General features: G+C 45.0%; 1 protein-coding gene across 2 annotated transcripts in view; it reads right to left on the bottom strand.

Moving 5' to 3' along the window:
- Nucleotides 1-17,327, bottom strand: part of LOC124550982 (4-coumarate--CoA ligase 2-like) — a 272,580-nt gene that overhangs the window by 32,964 nt on the left and 222,289 nt on the right. For both annotated transcript variants that reach the window (XM_047125802.1, XM_047125803.1), the window contains exon 9: nucleotides 3,153-3,308. In XM_047125802.1, coding sequence (XP_046981758.1) covers nucleotides 3,153-3,308 — 156 coding nt within the window. The remainder of the gene's footprint in view (nucleotides 1-3,152; nucleotides 3,309-17,327) is intronic.

Here is a 17,327-nt window from a genome sequence, read left to right as displayed (position 1 = left end):
AACTAACCTAAGGACAGCACACAACACCCAGCCATCACGAGGCAGAGAAAATCCCTGACCCCGCCGGGAATCGAACCCGGGAACCCGGGCGTGGGAAGCGAGAACGCTACCGCACGACCACGAGATGCGGGCATGTACGGCCAGTGACACAGTATCTCGACACTACATATCCTGGTCGTTGGATCGGTCGCCGTGCAGTCATTGCTTGGGCACCGAGGTTACCCGATCTTACCCCATTGGATTACTGTTTGTGGGTGTGGCTAAAGAGCGACATCTACAAAGGCAGAGTGGACACAAGAGAGGAACTTCTCGCTCGTATTTTACATGCTTGTGCCCACGCAAGGGAGTGCAAAACTGAACTCCGATCGACGACACAACACCTGTCTACAAGGGCAGCAACGTGCATTGAAGCTGACGGTAGACTGTTTGAACTTCTTCTGTGAGGAAACGTACACAATTAAACAAACCATAACACAACAGTATCTTAATTTACCGTCACCTGCACCTTTCCCATTCCTAGCTGTTTTCATTGGTTTACCCGGAGACGGTTAAGAAAAGGTATATGTTTATTAGAAGATTTTTGTTCAGAATCACCAGTAGTATCGCCCGTCAAAGCATGTACCTCTCCTCTTGACTCACCCTGTATGTTACGTCGCAGAAAACATTCTTAGAAGCTACCTGACCTTTCACAATAGAGCAAATATTCGCTACTGGGTTTAATTTCGAGTGGTAAGGAGGAAGGCGTAAAGCAATGTGACCAGTAGTTTCTAGAATCTTATCGAAGGAATACTCGATGTTCCTTGGCTTGGTTCTTCGAACAGGCCCGAACAGAACAGGTTTCAGCATATCATCCAAGAATGGGATACGTTCCTTTGTCATCCACTTACTGACATCATCATTAATTCAGTTAGACGTTGGAGCTTTGTTTATATTTAACGTTGTGATAAACAACATTGTCGAAGATTAATATAGAGTTAGATTTTAAATTGGGAATCACCTTTTCTGTCAACAACTTTTCACAATTTTGTTGGTTCATGTGGCGGGGTAGTCTCCGATAGCTTGATCTGACTTCCGAATGACAAACGCATTAGCAATAAGGCCATTTGCATCATCTGCACGAGTTATTATTAAGCGTTGTCCTTTGATACTGGCTTGAGGAGACAGTGACTTGTATTACCGTCCCATTATTTCCCGTTTACATGTGATGACAAAATGAAAGTTTCATCAACGTAAACAATGTCTCTGTCTTCCGCCCTAATTTTTTAATTGCTTGCCGGCCTGTGTAAACGAGCGGTTCTAGGCGCTTCAGTCTGGAACCGCGCGACCGCTACGGTCGCAGGTTCGAATCCTGCCTCGGGCATGGACGTGTGTGATGTCCTTAGGTTAGTTAGGTTTAAGTAGTTCTGAGTTCTAGAGGACTGATGACCTCAGATGTTCAGTCCTATAGTGCTCAGAGCCATTTGAACCATTTTTTTAATTGCTTCAAATACGCACTTCTTTTTTCTCGCATGTCATTTCTCTCTAACGGTATGATCCTGCTTGATTTTTTTTTAGCGGAAAACCAAATTACACTAGTGATGCTACTTTAAAAATATACAGCTTCTTTCGACTTCTGTTTCTTTCTTTTCTCTGTAAGCACCCGTTTTTCGGTTAAATAAAAATTGTATGCACTTTATCTAACAATGGCCTCAACAAATATATCAATATTAATAACTTGAATAGAACGTATTAAGGCGGCCGCGGTAGCCGAGCGGTTCTAAGCGCTGCAGCCGGAATCTCGCTGCTGCTACGGTCGCAGGTTCGAATCCTACGTCGAGCATGGATGTGTGTGATGTCCTTAGGTTTAAGTAGTTCTAAGTCTAGGGCGACTGATGACCTCAGATGTTGAGTCCCATAGTGCTCAGAGCCATTTGAACCATTTTGAACAGCGTATTAACGTTCCACAATAATATTTATTAGTTCAATATGAACCGGCTTTCGGCTTCTTAGGCCATCGTCAGATAACTTAATGTTGAACAGATAGTCCACACAGCTTCAGCGACAATTCATAGCTGTACAAAGAATGGTGTACAAAGATATCTGAGATTTTTACAGCTATGAATTCTCGCCGACTTTGTGTGGACTATCTGTTCAACATTAAGTTATCTGACGACAGCCTAAGAAGCCGAAAGCCGGTTCATAAGGAACTATAAATATTATTGTGGAACATTAATACGTTGTATTCAAGTTATTAATATGTTTATATTCCATAAATATATCAGTGTCTATGGCTGTTTTGCATTTAGAGTTACAAATTTCCTTCCTCCACTAGATACCGAAGCCTGATTTCCGTTTCAATTTTCTGTATAATCCTCTGTGAAACGCCAGTGGCCACTTGGGCTGTCTGTCGAACTCAGTGGACACACCTTCCACAAACGTTAAAACGTAATGTACAATCTCCCGTGACTGAGTATTCAGTTTCCTGCCTTTCAGTTTTGGAGTACTAATAGGCGACATAATATGAGTCTGAAGTCACTGCGCACTTGTAATACAAACTTGGAAAAACACGTGACGGAGCACGTGGCAAATGGAAGGCAGCAACACGTATTAATGTCGAAGAGTACCTCTGCGCTCGCGCAGTGGCCACCCAGGAGTTAACACTGTAACGCTCGCGTAGCTTTCAGATATCTGGCGCGGAGTGTACGTTTAACACCTAACTGTTGCGTAAGCCATCTGACAGATTTTTTAGGGGCAAGCAGTAATTTGCTGCGAAATGGCTGTAAACATTTACAGAGCTCGATCTGAATCACAACTAGACAGAACATCATTCGTCTGAACATTTCAATGCAGTATTTCAGGAACTGTTCATGAAAAGTTTCACGAGTCTTCTTCAATTAACCATTGCGAATGTAAGCTTGAACTACACTTACTTGCTTAAGCAACGTCGAAGAGACGCTCACAGCACTTTCAAGCTATAACGGAAACTCTGACAATCAAGCGTGACCGCAAGATCAGGCGATCGGGAATCAGGAGAACCTGGACGTGATGGTACGGTCTGGCCGCTTCTATCTCGGATACACTGAGGAAGGGATGTGGAGTAGAGATCGATTTACGAGTAACAGGTGAGAGAATTAACTGAGACAGTAGACAAGATATAATGATTGTTATAATACCTGGAAACCTTTGACTTTGATCAACTCCTTTATCCTGTCAACAATGTAAAAGTCGGAGTCTGCGTCGTAGTAACCGATGTCCCCGGTTCGTAACCAGCCGTCGGCACTGAGGGTCTCCGCAGTCGCTTTTGCGTTGTTGTAGTATCCCAGCATCACCTGAAACACACGTGCGTCCAGCGGATAATAAATGATAGCAAGTGGAGCAATGTAATTCAAAAGGTAAAATCGTCACGCACAATACATTTATCATTCAAACACTATTCTTGCAATTACACGTGTGAGTTAATTTTCTTTTAATCGACTTTTCTATCTGTCCATTATCCATACATGGTTAATGACTTTCCAAAAATGAGTTGTGCTTGAATAAACACTTATAAATAATAATATTTCCCAGTTCTTTCATGGGGAAAGAGGAAGTTGAACTCCTATTCTTTACCTACATGTATATCTTACCAAAGATATTTGGCAGTTCTTCACAAACTGTGATGATTGACAGAAGTGCACTGGCAGAAGAACCCAAACACATCCAGGCTAGACACAGTAAGGAGAATAATGGAACAATCTTTAAAACTGATTCGCAGCAAACATTCTAATTCATAATATTACAAAGAGAAGTAATATTATTCCATTGCAAAATAATAAAAATGACTTACTGGTACCGAATCAGAGATTATGAACACATTATTGAAACTCCGTGGCACTATACTCAGAAAACTTTTATATTAACTCAATCAAAAAGCTTCATTCCGGCTATGGAAGTAGAAATTTGTTATCAGTGTGTTGATCTGCAAACGGTATTGCTACCCTACTTTTCTTCCTCTCATTCCTTCGCTCAGCACTGCAGGATGGAAGTATCGTATTGGTCATACTATTAAGGTAAAAATGCGTTAATTCTACACACGCCTGTGGTATGAATATTGTATACAGTCGTTAACTAAACCTCTCGCAGAAGCCTCTAGAGGCACATTATGATTATTAAATTAATCTGAATATGTACTTTGTAGCGGTATTTATGGTTAAAAGTAATTATAAATTTTGAATAAACTGTGAAATTCATAATTACAGTACCAGGAATAAACGTACTTTCCATGTAGAATATGCACCCCCATAGTCTGCTATGAATGTATTCAACATATTACTGATAGACATCAGGCAGGAAGTTGGACGTCCTCAGGTGTTCAGAAAGTGGGTGAAACAGTACCTTTTAGGACACAGCCTATTTATCAAAATTTTTCGCCTGGAGGGATGTAAATTAACGTTAGTATTCATGATAAACAGATTTTAACGTTCCGAACACACATGCTGCTGCTAGCGCCCTCCGTAAAGCTAGATAAATAAGTTATTAGTATGAAGTATTGAATGAAAACAGCATTGGGGTAGCGTAAGCGGTGATTCATTTTCTACTTACACACATCTGTAAGCGTATTGTCATATCGATGGCTTAGTTGTGGAGTATCTTTGCGGGCAGCCGCGCCTGTAGTGAGTCGAGCACGGGACACGAAACTGTTATGTTGTGTAGTGTGTAGCTCTGCATGTAGAAACATTGATAGTATTCATGTTGAAGTGTTGCTACAAGTGTTATTACAGTAAAGTGATGACATATGGAAATGATTCAGAGGAAAGTGCGTCAGGAAGTAATTGAAAATGAGCAGTGGCGTTAATAACGTATTTATGTATCCTCTCGTTGCGTGTCGCATAGCATCGATCATCCGCTCAGTGTTCGGTCTCCAAGGATGAACAAATGTGAATCAGTAATACTATTTACCATAAAAGAGTGCAATCAAGTGCCAGTGATTTGTAGCGAGCGTGAGAACGTGCGTTCGATCATCGCGTTCCGCATTATCAACAATCAGCCGCGCCGCGACGGTTACGCGCACGCTCGTACAAGTGAGGACTGAGAACTGAAAAATTAACTTTACGAACAGTGTTGTATCATTACTAGTGACAAGGAGGACTATTACCAGGTATCTGTATGTGTGACGAGCGTAAGAACTTTCGTTCGATCATGCGGCTTCCGTATCATCAACAATCACCCGCGTCGTGTCGGTTATGCGTACGCTCGTCTGAATTATATTTTGGACAATTAATCATCAAGATTGTTAATTGGGATGACATTTACGATTTAGAGTGTAAACAGTGCAACCTGTGGTTTCCATATAGTCTCAGAATATAGATGTTCATACCAGACATAGGACAGTGTTGTGTTTAAACGTTGAGTGGCTCCCCTAAACCCGCTTGCATTTCTTCGATAGATAATTTCAAGCAAGCCAACAGCAGTGTGGAGCAGAACAGTACGACCGCAGCGGGATTACCAGGTACGTGGTGTGGACAGGGCGAACGGCCACGAAACGTGTAAGGTACCCTCCCCCCCCCCCCCACCCCCCCACACACCCACCCATTCGTACTCCCGGGCGTGTAACACATCTTACGATAAGAGTGTTAATTTTTAACTTTTTTGGTAAATTCTGAAGATGAACCAATTACTATGTAAGGATAAATATTCCATAAGACATGTAATATATTAAAAGCCAAAGAGTTAATACTAAAGGCAGTGGAGAAACATTGCAAGCGAGGAGTTAAAAAGACATTCTCTGTGACACTTTCATTCTTCTCAAAATAAAATATTGTGAAAAGAGGACTTCCTCTAGCGGTATATCACTTCTGCTGTTACCGGTGACACGATAGGAGTATGTTTCCAGGTTCGGCTATACTACACTGAAGAGCCAAATAAACTTGTACACCTGCCTAATATCGTGTTGGGCCACGGCGAACACACAGAAGTGCCGCAACACGACGTAGCATGGACTCGACTAAAGTCTGAAGTAGTGCTGAAGGGAATTAACACCATGAATCCTGCAGGGCTGTCTCTTCTGAACAGCACGTTGCAAGGCATCCCACATATGCTCAATAATGTTCATGTCTGGGGAGTTCGGTGGCCAGCGGAAGTGTTCAAACTCAGAAGAGTGTACCTTGAGTCACTCTGTAGCAATTCTGAACGTGTGGAGCTCGCATTGTCTTGCTGGAATTGCCCAATACACAATGGACATGAATGGAGGCAGGTGACCAGACAGGATGCTTACGTATGTGTCGCCTGTCAGAGTCGTACTTAGGAGTATCAGGAGTCCCATATCACTCCAACTGCACACGCCCCACACCATTACAAAGCCTCCACAGGCTCCAACAATTCCCTGTTGACATGCAGGGTCCATGGATTCATGAGATTGTCTTCATACCCTTACGCGTCCATCCGCTCAGTACAATTTGCAATGAGATTCGTCGGACCAGGCAACATGTTTCCAATCATCAACAGTCGGTGATGACGGGCTCAGGCGAGGCGTAAAGCTTTGCGTCGTGCAGTCATCAAGGGTACAGGAGTGGCCTTCGGCTCAAAAGCCCATATGGATGACGTTTCTTTTTATGGTTCGTTCTCTGAAACTTGTTGATGGCCCAGCATTGAAATTTGCAGCAATTTGCGGAAGGATTGCACTTCTGTCACGTTCAACGATTCTCTCCAGTTGCCTTTGGTCGTGTTCGTGCAGGATCTTTTTCCGGCCGCAGCGATGTCGGAGATCTGATGTTTTACCGGATTCCTGATTTCCACGGTACACTGGTGAAATGATGGCACGGGAAAATCCCCACTTCATCTCTACCTCGGAGATGCTGTGTCCCATCGCTCGGGTACCGACTATAACACCACATTCAAACTGACTTAAATCTTGGTAACCTTCGTTGTAGCAGTAGTAACCGATCTAACAACTGCGCTAGACACTTGTTGTCTGATGTAGACGTTGTCCACCGCAGCACCGTATTCTGTCTGTTTACATAGCTCTGTATTAGAATACGCATGTCTGCACGAGTTTCTTTGGTGCTTCAGTGTATTTACTGACTAATAAGCGTACTTTTGTTCAAAGGGTGTCTGCTTTGTAGACTCCTATAGTTTATCATTTGTTGTGGCATAGACCCGTGGTCTAGGGGTAGCCGGCACGGTAGCTCAGCGTGTTCGGTGAGAGGGTTAGTTGCCCTCTGTAATAAAAAAAAACTGAGTTAATCGGTCAATAACGAACTTAAACGGTTGTCTTACTACGTCCGCCCCGAGCAGATGCAACGAACGAAAGTGAACAAAATGAGATTTAAAATAAATAAATAAATAAAAAAAGGGTAGCGTCTTTGATTCATAATCAAAACGTCTTCGGTCCCGGGTTCGATCCACGCCACTGCCTAAATTTTGATAAATAATCAGCATTGGCGGCCGAAGACTTCCGGCATAAGAAGTCAGCCCCATTCTGCCAACGGCCTTGTCAAAGAGGGCGGATAGAGGTTCAGGGCACTCTCTTGTCCTAGGGGTGGGAAATTGCCCCTAAAGGCGAAAGTGTCAGTAATGATCAACGACATGAGGATGCAGAAGGCAATGGAAACCACTGCATTAAAGACACGTAACGTGTATCCACAGGACATGTGGCCTGTAATTGAAGAAGTGTCATGATGGTCTCTCCATTGGCAAAAGATTCCGGAATAGTCCCCCATTCGGATATCCGGGAGGGGACTGCCAAGGGGGAGGTTACCATGAGAAAAAGATTGAATAAACAACGAAAGGATAACGTTCCACGAATCGGGGCGTGGAATGTCAGAAGCTTGAACGTGGTAGGGAAACTAGAAAATCTGAAAAGGGAAATGCAAAGGCTCAGTCTAGATATAGTAGGGGTCAGTGAAGTGAAGTGGAAGGAAAACAAGGATTTCTGGTCAGATGAGTATCGGGTAATATCAACAGCAGCAGAAAATGGTATAACAGGTGTAGGATTCGTTATGAATAGGAAGGTAGGGCAGAGGGTGTGTTACTGTGAACAGTTCAGTGACCGGGTTGTTCTAATCAGAATCGACAGCAGACCAACACCGACAACGATAGTTCAGGTATACATGCCGACGTCGCAAGCTGAAGATGAACAGATAGAGAAAGTGTATGAGGATATTGAAAGGGTAATGCAGTATGTAAAGGGGGACGAAAATCTAATAGTCATGGGGACTGGAATGCAGTTGTAGGGGAAGGAGTAGAAGAAAGGGTTACAGGAGAATGTGGGCTTGGGACAAGGAATGAAAGAGGAGAAAGACTAATTGAGTTCTGTAACAAGTTTCAGCTAGTAATAGCGAATACCCTGTTCAAGAATCACAAGAGGAGGAGGTATACTTGGAAAAGGCTGGGAGATACGGAAAGATTTCAATTAGATTACATCATGGTCAGACAGAGATTCCGAAATCAGATACTGGATTGTAAGGCGTACCCAGGAGCAGATATAGACTCAGATCGCAATGTAGTAGTGATGAAGAGTAGGCTGAAGTTCAAGACATTAGTCAGGAAGAATCAATACGCAAAGAAGTGGAATACGGAAGTACTAAGGAATGACGAGATACGTTTGAAGTTCTCTAACGCTATGGATACAGCAATAAGGAATAGCGCAGTAGGCAGTACAGTTGAAGAGGAATGGACATCTCTAAAAAGGGCCATCACAGAAGTTGGGAAGGAAAACATAGGTACAAAGAAGGTAGCTGCGAAGAAACCATGGGTAACAGAAGAAATACTTCAGTTGATAGATGAAAGGAGGAAGTACAAACATGTTCCGGGAAAATCAGGAATACAGAAATACAAGTCGCTGAGGAATGAAATAAATAGGAAGTGCAGGGAAGCTAAGACGAAATGGCTGCAGGAAAAATGCGAAGACATCGAAAAAGATTGATTGTCGGAAGGACAGACTCAGCATACAGGAAAGTCAAAACAACCTTTGGTGACATTAAAAGCAACGGTGGTAACATTAAGAGTGCAACGGAAATTCCACTGTTAAATGCAGAGGAGAGAGCAGATAGGTGGAAATAATACATTGAAAGCCTCTATGAGGGTGAAGATTTGTCTGATGTGATAGAAGAAGAAACAGGAGTCGATTTAGAAGAGATAGGGGATCCAGTATTAGAATCGGAATTTAAAAGAGCTTTGGAGGACCTACGGTCAAATAAGGCAGAAGGGATAGATAACATTCCACCAGAATTTCTAAAATCATTGGGGGAAGTGGCAACAAAACGACTATTCACGTTGGTGTGTAGAATATATGAGGCTGGCGATATACCATCTGACTTTCGGAAAAGCATCATCCACACAATTCCGAAGACGACAAGAGCTGACAAGTGCGAGAATTATCGCACAATCTGTTTAACAGCTCATGCATCGAAGCTGCTTACAAGAATAATATACAGAAGAATGGAAAAGAAAATTGAGAATGCGCTAGGTGACGATCAGTTTGGCTTTAGGAAAAGTAAAGGGACGAGAGAGGCAATTCTGACGTTTCGGTAGCGTTCTCGCTTCCCACGCCCGGGTTCCCGGGTTCGATTCCCGGCGGGGTCAGGGATTTTCTCTGCCTCGTGATGGCTGGGTGTTGTGTGCTGTCCTTAGGTTAGTTAGGTTTAAGTAGTTCTAAGTTCTAGGAGACTGATGACCATAGCTGTTAAGTCCCATAGTGCTCAGAGCCATTTTTTGACGTTACGGCTAATAATGGAAGCAAGGCTAAAGAAAAATCAAGACACTTTCATAGGATTTGTCGACCTGGAAAAAGCGTCCGACAATATAAAATAGTGCAAGCTGTTCGAGATTCTGAAAAAAGTAGGGGTAAGCTATAGGGAGAGACGGGTCATATGCAATATGTACAACAACCAAGAGGGAATAATAAGAATGGACGATCAAGAACGAAGTGCTCGTATTAAGAAGGGTGTAAGACAAGGCTGTAGCCATTCGCCCCTACTCTTCAATCTGTACATCGAGGAAGCATTGATGGAAATAAAAGAAAGGTTCAGGAGTGGAATTTAAATACAAGGTGAAAGGATATCAATGATACGATTCGCCGATGACATTGCTATCCTGAATGAAAGCGAAGAAGAATTAAATGATCTGCTGAACGGAATGAACACTCTAATGAGTACACAGTATGGTTTGAGAGTAAATCGGAGAAAGACGAAGGTAATGAGAAGTATTAGAAATGAGAACAGCGAGAAACTTAACATCTGGATTGACGGTCACGAAGTCAATGAAGTTAAGGAATTCTGCTACCTAGGCAGTAAAATAACCAATGACGGACGGAGCAAGGAGGACATCAAAAGCAGACTCGCTATGGCAAGAAAGGCATTTCTGGCCAAGAGAGGTCTACTAATATCAAATACCGGCCTTAATTTGAGGAAGAAAGTTCTGAGGATGTACGTCTGGAGTACAGCATTGTATGGTAGTGAAACATGGACTGTGGGAAAACCGGAACAGAAGAGAATTTGAGATGTGGTGCTATAGACGAATGCTGAAAATTAGGTGGAGTGATAAGGTAAGGAATGAGGAGGTTCTACGCAGAATCGGAGAGGAAAGGAATATGTGGAAAACACTGATAAGGAGAAGGGACAGGATGATAGGTCATCTGCTAAGACGTGAGGGAATGACTTCCATGGTACTAGAGGGAGCTGTAGAGAGCAAAAACTGTAGAGGAAGACAGAGATTGGAATACGTCAAGCAAATAATTGAGGACGTAGGTTGCAAGTGCTACTCTGAGATGAAGAGGTTAGCACAGAAAGGAATTCGTGGCGGGCCGCATCAAACCAGTCAGTAGACTGATGACCAAAAAAAAAAAACAAAAAAAAAAAACGACACAACAAGTCGCTGGAAGTCCCCTGCAGAAGTATTGTGCGATGCTGCCTCTATAGCCGTCCACAATACTGCGGAAGTGTTGTCGGTGCAGAATTTTGTGCACTAAATGACCTCTCGATTATGTTCCATAAATGTTCGACGGGATTAATGTCGGGCGACTGGGTGGCCGAATCTTTCGCTCAAATTGTGCGTAATGTTCTTCAAACCACTAGCTACCGACTACGGCCTGGTGACATGACATCGTTATGCGGGGACATGAAGTCCGTGAATGGCCGGAAATGGTCTCCAATCAACCGAATGATCGGTTCAGTTGGACCACAGGACCGTCCGTTCCAACTCGTACTCGTAAATACAGTCCACGTCATTATGGAGCCACCATCAGCTTGTACAGTGCCTTCTTGACAATTTGGGTGTCTTGGTGTGGTCTGCGCCACACTCGAACCGTACCATCAGCTCTCACCAGCTGAAATCGGGACTCATCTGACCAGCCACGGTTTTCCAGCTGCCGAGTGTCCGACCGATATAGTTACGAGACCAGGAGAAGCGCTGCAGGTGACGTCGCTATCAGGAAGAGCAGCGCACTGTCCAAACGATACGTTCGTCATACGTCCCACGCTGAGTTATGAGGTTATTTCACGCTGTGCTGTTTGTCTGTTAGCACTGAGAACATTACGCAAACACCGCTGCTTTCGGTCATTAAGTGAAGGCCTCCGGACGCTATGTTGTCCGTGGTGAGAGGCAAAGCCTGAAATGTGGCATTCTCGGCTCACTCTTGAATCATAGATCTCGGAATATCGAATTCCCTAACGATTTCTGTAATGGAAATTCCGCATACAGAGTCTGCTCCTTCCTGTCGTGCACCCATAATTGCGTCGGAAACCTTTTCATTATACCTTCTGTAGGCCATAATACCGCGATGTGCATATGTGCATACCGCTATCCCATGACTATTGACACCTCAGTGCATGGTAGTACCGTATGGCACAAAATGCAAACTTAAAATACGAGGTTCGTGAAGAAGATGGTTCAGATGGCTCTGAGCACTATGGGACTTAACATCTGAGGTCATCAGTCCCCTAGAACTCAGAACTAATTAAACCTAACTAACCTAAGGAGATCACACACATCCATATCCGAGGCAGGGGGCTGAGGCGTATCGGTTTGGGGGACCCTTGCCGCTCGCGTGGGCGCTACGATGGGTGCCGCCTCCGTGCGTGCGGAGCGGCGGGGGAGGCGGCGATGGCCGGGCGCGCTGTATTCTGCGGCGCTACAGCGTATCGCTTTGCTGCCGCTGAGAGAGAGAGAGAGAGAGAGAGAGAGAGAGAGAGAGAGAGAGAGAGAGAGAGAGAGAGAGAGAGAGAGAGATATATATATATATATATATATATATATATATATATATATATATTCCTGGAAATGGAAAAAGGAACACATTGACACCGGTGTGTCAGACCCACCACACTTGCTCCGGACACTGCGAGAGGGCTGTACAAGCAATGAACACACGCACGGCACAGCGGACACACCAGGAACCGCGGTGTTGGCCGTCGAATGGCGCTAGCTGCGCAGCATTTGTGCACCGCCGCCGTCAGTGTCAGCCAGTTTGCCGTGGCATACGGAGCTCCATCGCAGTCTTTAACTCTGGTAGCATGCCGCGACAGCGTGGACGTGAACCGTATGTGCAGTTGACGGACTTTGAGTGAGGGCGTATAGTGGGCATGCGGGAGGCCGGGTGGACGTACCGCCGAATTGCTCAACACGTGGGGCGTGAGGTCTCCACAGTACATCGATGTTGTCGCCAGTGGTCGGTGGAAGGTGCACGTGCCCGTCGACCTGGGACCGGACCGCAGCGCCGCACGGATGCACGCCAAGACCGTAGGATGCTACGCAGTGCCGTAGGGGACCGCACCGCCACTTTCCAGCAAATTAGGGACACTGTTGCTCCTGGGGTATCGGCGAGGACCATTCGCAACCGTCTCCATGAAGCTGGGCTACGGTCCCGCACACCGTTAGGCCGTCTTCCGCTCACGCCCCAACATCGTGCAGCCCGCCTCCAGTGGTGTCACGACAGGCGTGAATGGAGGGACGAATGGAGACGTGTCGTCTTCAGCGATGAGAGTCGCTTCTGCCTTGGTGCCAATGATGGTCGTATGCGTGTTTGGCGCCGTGCAGGTGAGTGCCACAATCAGGACTGCATACGACCGAGGCACACAGGGCCAACACCCGGCATCATGGTGTGGGGAGCGATCTCCTACACTGGCCGTACACCACTGGTGATCGTCGAGGGGACACTGAATAGTGCACGGTACATCCAAACCGTCATCGAACCCATCGTTCTACCATTCCTAGACCGGCAAGGGAACTTGCTGTTCCAACAGGACAATGCACGTCCGCATGTATCCCGTGCCACCCAACGTGCTCTAGAAGGTGTAAGTCAACTACCCTGGCCAGCAAGATCTCCGGATCTGTCCCCCATTGAGCATGTTTGGGACTGGATGAAGCGTCGTCTCACGCGGTCTGCACATCCAGCACGAACGCTGGTCCAACTGAGGCGCCAGGTGGAAATGGCATGGCAAGCCGTTCCACAGGACTACATCCAGCATCTCTACGATCGTCTCCATGGGAGAATAGCAGCCTGCATTGCTGCGAAAGGTGGATATTCACTGTACTAGTGCCGACATTGTGCATGCTCTGTTGCCTGTGTCTATGTGCCTGTGGTTCTGTCAGTGTGATCATGTGATGTATCTGACCCCAGGAATGTGTCAATAAAGTTTCCCCTTCCTGGGACAATGAATTCACGGTGTTCTTATTTAAATTTCCAGGAGTGTATATATATATGGGGGGGGGGGGGGGTGCTAGACGGGCGGTGTCCTGCAACCGTAGCTGTCGCGCGGTTCCGAACTGAAGCGCCTAGAACCTCTCTGCCATACCGGGCGGATAGTTGAACATTATTGAGTATATTTGGGATGCCTTGCAACGTGCTTGTCTGAAGAGATCTCCAACCCCTCGTACTCAGCCCTGCAATATTCATGGTGTCAATTCGCTCCAGCACTTCTTCAGACATTAGCGGAATCCATGCCACGTCGTGTTGCAGCACTTCTGCGTGCTCGTGGAGGCCCTACAAGATATTAGGGAGGTGTACCAGTTTCTTTGCCTCTTCAGTGTGAATATTTTCTGGATCTTTTCCTTTATATGTACAGTGTAATCTTGCTTTCCGCCAGATTTCGAGATTCTAGAGCAATAGAAGCTCTCTTTACGCTATGACTTTGCAAGTATCAAAATACGTGACATAAATGACCGTGTCTAATGATCTCATTGATTTGGAACCTTCACTTTTTTCACCGCCAAGGGATTATAGACCTTAATATGTGACGTAAATTTCAACTTGATACGTCTACTCGTTCCTGAGACAAAAGGTTTGCAACAGTCGAACAGGTACACAGACAGACAGATGGACAACAAGGTGATCCTATGAGTCCAGTATTTACCGACTGACGAATGGAACCCTAGAAATGAAAAACTCATTACATATGGAATGTGAAAGAGAGCGAGCAGGGTGGTGCAGTGGTCAGCACACTGGCCTCGCATTCGGGAGGACGAAGGTTCAATCCCGCGTCCGGCCGTCCTGAGCAAGGTTTTCTGTTAATTGTGTGGACGCTAGCGTGACAGAGAGAGAGTCAGTCGTACCATAAGCTGACATGTGTAAAGTGCAGCTGGCCAGTTTATGGTACTGGCAAAACAAGACATACTTTATAATCATTCAGTTATTTAGAGAGGTGGTTATTTTGGTATTTGTGGGTTTTATACATTTGTTCGTTTAATAAATTTCTCATGAAAGCTGTTACGTTGTGATTGGTTCACAATAAAAGACGGGGGATTGCGCGCTTTAATTCTGATATTGGATTGGCGACGATGTTCTTCACCCATTTAGAGGGCAGTACGCTCGCGCGTATTTAGTGGACTAAAAAGCTGCTTTGTGAAGTGTAGATGAAGTTCGGAGCTCGTACATCATCATGTTCGCACGTCTACGTAGGGAGCTCTGAATAAATGTAATTATTTTGCAGAATTATGAGTAAAACTTGACCCTGGAATGTCGGAAAGTGAACGCGAACGTGTGAGAAGAAAACGAGGAATTTCGATTTTTGTTTGTAAACTGTGACTTTTGAGTTAACAAAAATCCGCGTGGCGTGTTGTGCAAGTCGGGACCGAGAACTGAATGTTGAAAGGGATCGAGTTGTGCAATATTTGAATGAGATCTCTGTCACAGACAATCCGTTTTGTAATCTATAATTCAAGAACAATCGCATTTATTATTGTTATAATACCGCCAACCGGTCTCAACCCGACTCAGGGGTCATCTTCTGGGCGTTTACACCATTGGTCGACTGCTGGTGGTGTCACTCCTGTCTACATAACGGCAGAAAACTATCGTCAGTTTAGCAATAGTGGTGTCACTCCTGTCTACATAACGGCAGGAAACTATCAACAGTTTATCAATAGTTTCCTGCCGTTATGTAGACAGGAGTGACACCACTATTGATAAACTGACGATAGTTTCCTGCCGTTATGTAGACAGGAGTGACACCACCAGCAGTCGACCAATGGTGTAAACGCCCAGAAGATGACCCCCGAGTCGGGTTGAAACCGGTTGGCGGTATTATAACAATAATAAATGCGATTAAGACTGTTCTTGAATTATTGATTAATCATACTAGTCGCTGCTTCTCTCCACAACCATATTGTCCAAAAATCGTTTTGTAATCTTCCTGGTAACAAGTTTGGTTAGACACCATAACCTGGCTATTACGAGTGATTGTATGTGAGCGTAGCAGCTCTAGCTTAAGATTAGCACTGGCTGGGCCGAGTTCTTGTATGAAACCAGTGACAATATACTGAAGACTTCACTCACGTACTATGTATCACTTAAAAAAAAGAAGCTCGGCAGTTCTGAAACTAGCAAACATTACAAGTTCGTTTGTGTGGTCATCGTTTGTTGCACTTTCTAGGCACTAAGAGAGCGACTGGCCCGACTACAACTTTTCCAGACGAGATAAACTGTTCGTTTTGTAAAAGGACAAATAGGAGACGCGTGTGGGCCGGAACGCAAGAGAGGAAATTCTGCACATGGAGAGTAGACTACTCTGCCAGATGAACAATAATATCGCCGTTGCAATTAAACCAAAACAACAGTGCGCCTGCAGGCTAGAGAAAATAAAGTTTTTTGATTGTGATGCTCGCTGATCCAATCGACAATGCCCTGGGAATATTTAAGAAGCAAGACAATTACTTACCACTGTTAGTAATGGGAGTAGACTAGCATTAGTCATAAAAGGCTCCTACGTAGTACACTGAGGCGACAAAAGTCTGATGCCTCCTAATATCGTATCGGACCTCCTTCTGTCTGGCGTAGTTCACCAACTAGACAGGGCACGAACTCAACAAGCAGAGGGTGGCGCACGAAATGCGTTACCGATCGTTTCTTTCACAATTTACGACGCACATTACACATCCCGCTGAGATCTCTACAGCAGTACCAGCAGAGCTTGGAAAAACAAATGAGTTATGAAATGACGTGTAATTCACGATACTGCCGCTAGGAGACTAATAAGCAGCAATGGCTGACAATGGAAGACTGACGGCATAGCAACGATCGGCAATTGTGTTACTTTTTCATGAAACGCAAAGCCTTGTTGTGACTCAGAGGCGTTTTCTAGGACAGTTTACAACACGATGGGTCCCTTGCAAGAAGACCATCCACAGGTTGTACGATAAATTTGTACAGGAGGGAACAGTATTGGAAGCGAAGCGACCTCGGCCTAAGCCTGTTTGTCCGCAGGAGAATATTGAAGCGGTACGAGTTGCTGTACAGAGAAGTCCCGGGAAATCGTGTAGAAAGGCAGCAGTGCAACTGGGAACATCCAGACGCTCCGTTCAACGCATTTTAAAAGTGACCTCCATATGTACCCATACTAGATGACCTGTGCACAGAAGCTCACTGAAGAACACAAGCAGCAGAGACTACTGTTTGCTCAGTGGGCGGAGGATAGGGAAGAAACCCTCAACAACGTTTGGTTTTCAGACGAGACACATTTTCATTTAGAGGGTGTGGTTAACAAACAAAATGTACGCTTTTTGATCACTGAAAACCCACAAGTGCTTCATGAACGACAACATTATGCTCCGAGGATTACAGCGTGGGCCACAATTTCCAGTCACGGACTTATTGGCCCCTTTTTCTTCGAAGAAACTGTGAACAGCGAGCGTTATTTGAGCATGCTTCGCAATAGCTTCATTCCACAGCTTCTTACTACTGCCTTGCTCTTCAACACGCAGTGGTTCACGCAAGATGGAGTAGGGCCACATACTGCAAACACTGTTTTGGAGTTTTTACACAAGCATTTCGACATGCGGATCATTTCACTCAGGTTTCCAGGTCGCTTCAATGACGGACAAAATTGGCCCCCCAATAGTCCAGACCTCAATCCATGTGCCTTTTTTCTTTGGGGGTA

The sequence above is a fragment of the Schistocerca americana genome, chromosome 9 (genome assembly GCF_021461395.2).
Source record: "Schistocerca americana isolate TAMUIC-IGC-003095 chromosome 9, iqSchAmer2.1, whole genome shotgun sequence".
Classification (NCBI taxonomy): Eukaryota; Metazoa; Arthropoda; class Insecta; order Orthoptera; family Acrididae; genus Schistocerca; species Schistocerca americana.
This window is presented reverse-complemented; position numbering and strand designations above follow the sequence as displayed.